The sequence below is a fragment of the Marmota monax genome, unplaced genomic scaffold, assembly GCF_021218885.2.
Source record: "Marmota monax isolate L192 unplaced genomic scaffold, Marmota_monax_Labrador192_F-V1.1 WCK01_AAM20220418_F8-fsc00232, whole genome shotgun sequence".
NCBI lineage: Eukaryota > Metazoa > Chordata > Mammalia > Rodentia > Sciuridae > Marmota > Marmota monax.
Window position 1 is genome coordinate 536,835 of NW_026695232.1, and position 1,709 is coordinate 538,543.

The 1,709-nt window shown below is 36.3% G+C and overlaps 1 protein-coding gene across 1 annotated transcript; it reads left to right on the forward strand.

Annotated features, from left to right (window-relative positions):
* The first annotated feature begins 359 nt into the window (after positions 1-359).
* LOC124088759 (cAMP-regulated phosphoprotein 19) lies at positions 360-1,464 on the forward strand. Its single transcript, XM_046438525.2, has one exon. It carries the CDS (start codon positions 384-386, stop codon positions 720-722), a length of 339 nt encoding a protein of 112 aa, XP_046294481.1. The 5' UTR covers positions 360-383; the 3' UTR covers positions 723-1,464.
* Positions 1,465-1,709: the final 245 nt, after the last annotated feature.

The window sequence follows — 1,709 nt, forward strand, 5'->3', positions numbered from 1 at the left end:
ATAACTATACAATGAATTACTATTCCATAATGTATAAAAAATAGAAACAAGCTATGAGATGGACAAATCTAAAAGCATTGTGGTGAGTGGAAAATTCCAGATCTATAAATCTACCATTATGACCTATTTATATGATTTTCTGGAAGACGTAAAACTGTAGGAACCAAAAAGAGATCCACAGAGTTGGAGATTTAGGAAGGGAAGTGACCACATAGAGTCACAGGATAACTTTTGGGATAATGGAAAAATTCTACATCTTAATTATAGGTGGTCACATGCCTGTGTGTTTGTCAGATTTCATAAACTTTAACATGAAATCAGGGTGAATTTTCCTTCATTTAAATCGGACCTAAGTGGGAGAGCGGCTGGGCAGAGGGAACGCTATGTCCGCGGAAGTCCCGGAGGCAGCCTCGGCGGAGGAGCAGAAAGAAATGGAAGATAAAGTGACTAGTCCAGAGAAAGCTGAAGAAGCAAAATTAAAAGCAAGGTATCCTCACCTGGGACAAAAGCCTGGAGGTTCAGATTTTTTAAGGAAACGATTGCAGAAAGGGCAAAAATATTTTGATTCTGGGGATTACAACATGGCAAAAGCAAAGATGAAGAACAAGCAACTTCCTACTGCAGCCCCGGATAAGACAGAGGTCACTGGTGACCATATTCCCACTCCACAGGACCTTCCTCAACGGAAACCATCCCTTGTTGCTAGCAAGCTGGCTGGCTGATTAAAAGAGCTGACCTGCATGAATTTTCTAATTCCCATTATTTCTCCTCATATGTTACTTATCCACTTTTTATTCCTTTCATTCACTAAGTCATTTAAATGAGACTGACGGCTTTGCAGGTAGCGATAGTGTGTGCTGCTATTGTAAGGGAATATACATGTGTAGAGGTTTTGATTAGTTTTAACAGTGCACTGATGAAAAGGACGTGTTAGAGCAACATAAGTAATCTACTTGAAAATATTTGTATATATTACCTAACTCCTAATATAGGTTCCAAAAAGTAATAAGCAAATTTTACAATTTTAATGTTTTGCCTTCTTCGCTTATCTTAATTATAGCTGTGTATGTTACTCTTATTTAATGTAACCTCTGTATTGATTTCTTCTGTATTTTCCTTCTGGATTTTGTCAAACAGAAGTTTAAGCCACAAGTTTGAAGAAGGATCACAAATTCAAATGAAAATAGGAGGGGCTTTGAAAGATTTGTATAACTGTGCTTGAACTTGAATGGCCTTAAACCTGTTTCAGCTTTAACAATAGAATTTTACTTGGGCAATATTTGCCCATTCTGGTGTAACTTACGTGACTTCAGTGCTTAACAGCTGCCATTGAAGCTAGTATTCTTATTTAGTTTTGTAGTGTTAAATACCTTTCATTGTTGAAGATGTGAATGAAGTATGCATGTGCATCAACTGTTGAATTCACTTTTGTGCCATTTTTGTAAATACAGTAGTTTTGCACAACCTTTCATAAATGTCTGTATTAATTTCACATATTAGAAAGTAGATAATGTGCCATCGAGAAGCACAAGAGTTCCTCCTACACAAAAAAAATATGTCCTTATAGCTTTTATATAATAAGAGTAGTTTACAATCTTGGGCTTATAGAATACCAAACTGAATTCTTCATCTTCACTCAGTCTGCCGTAGAATTAAGCTTTTACAATTGTTACTAATATCCATGACATTCAGTGGCCTTGTGCAAATAT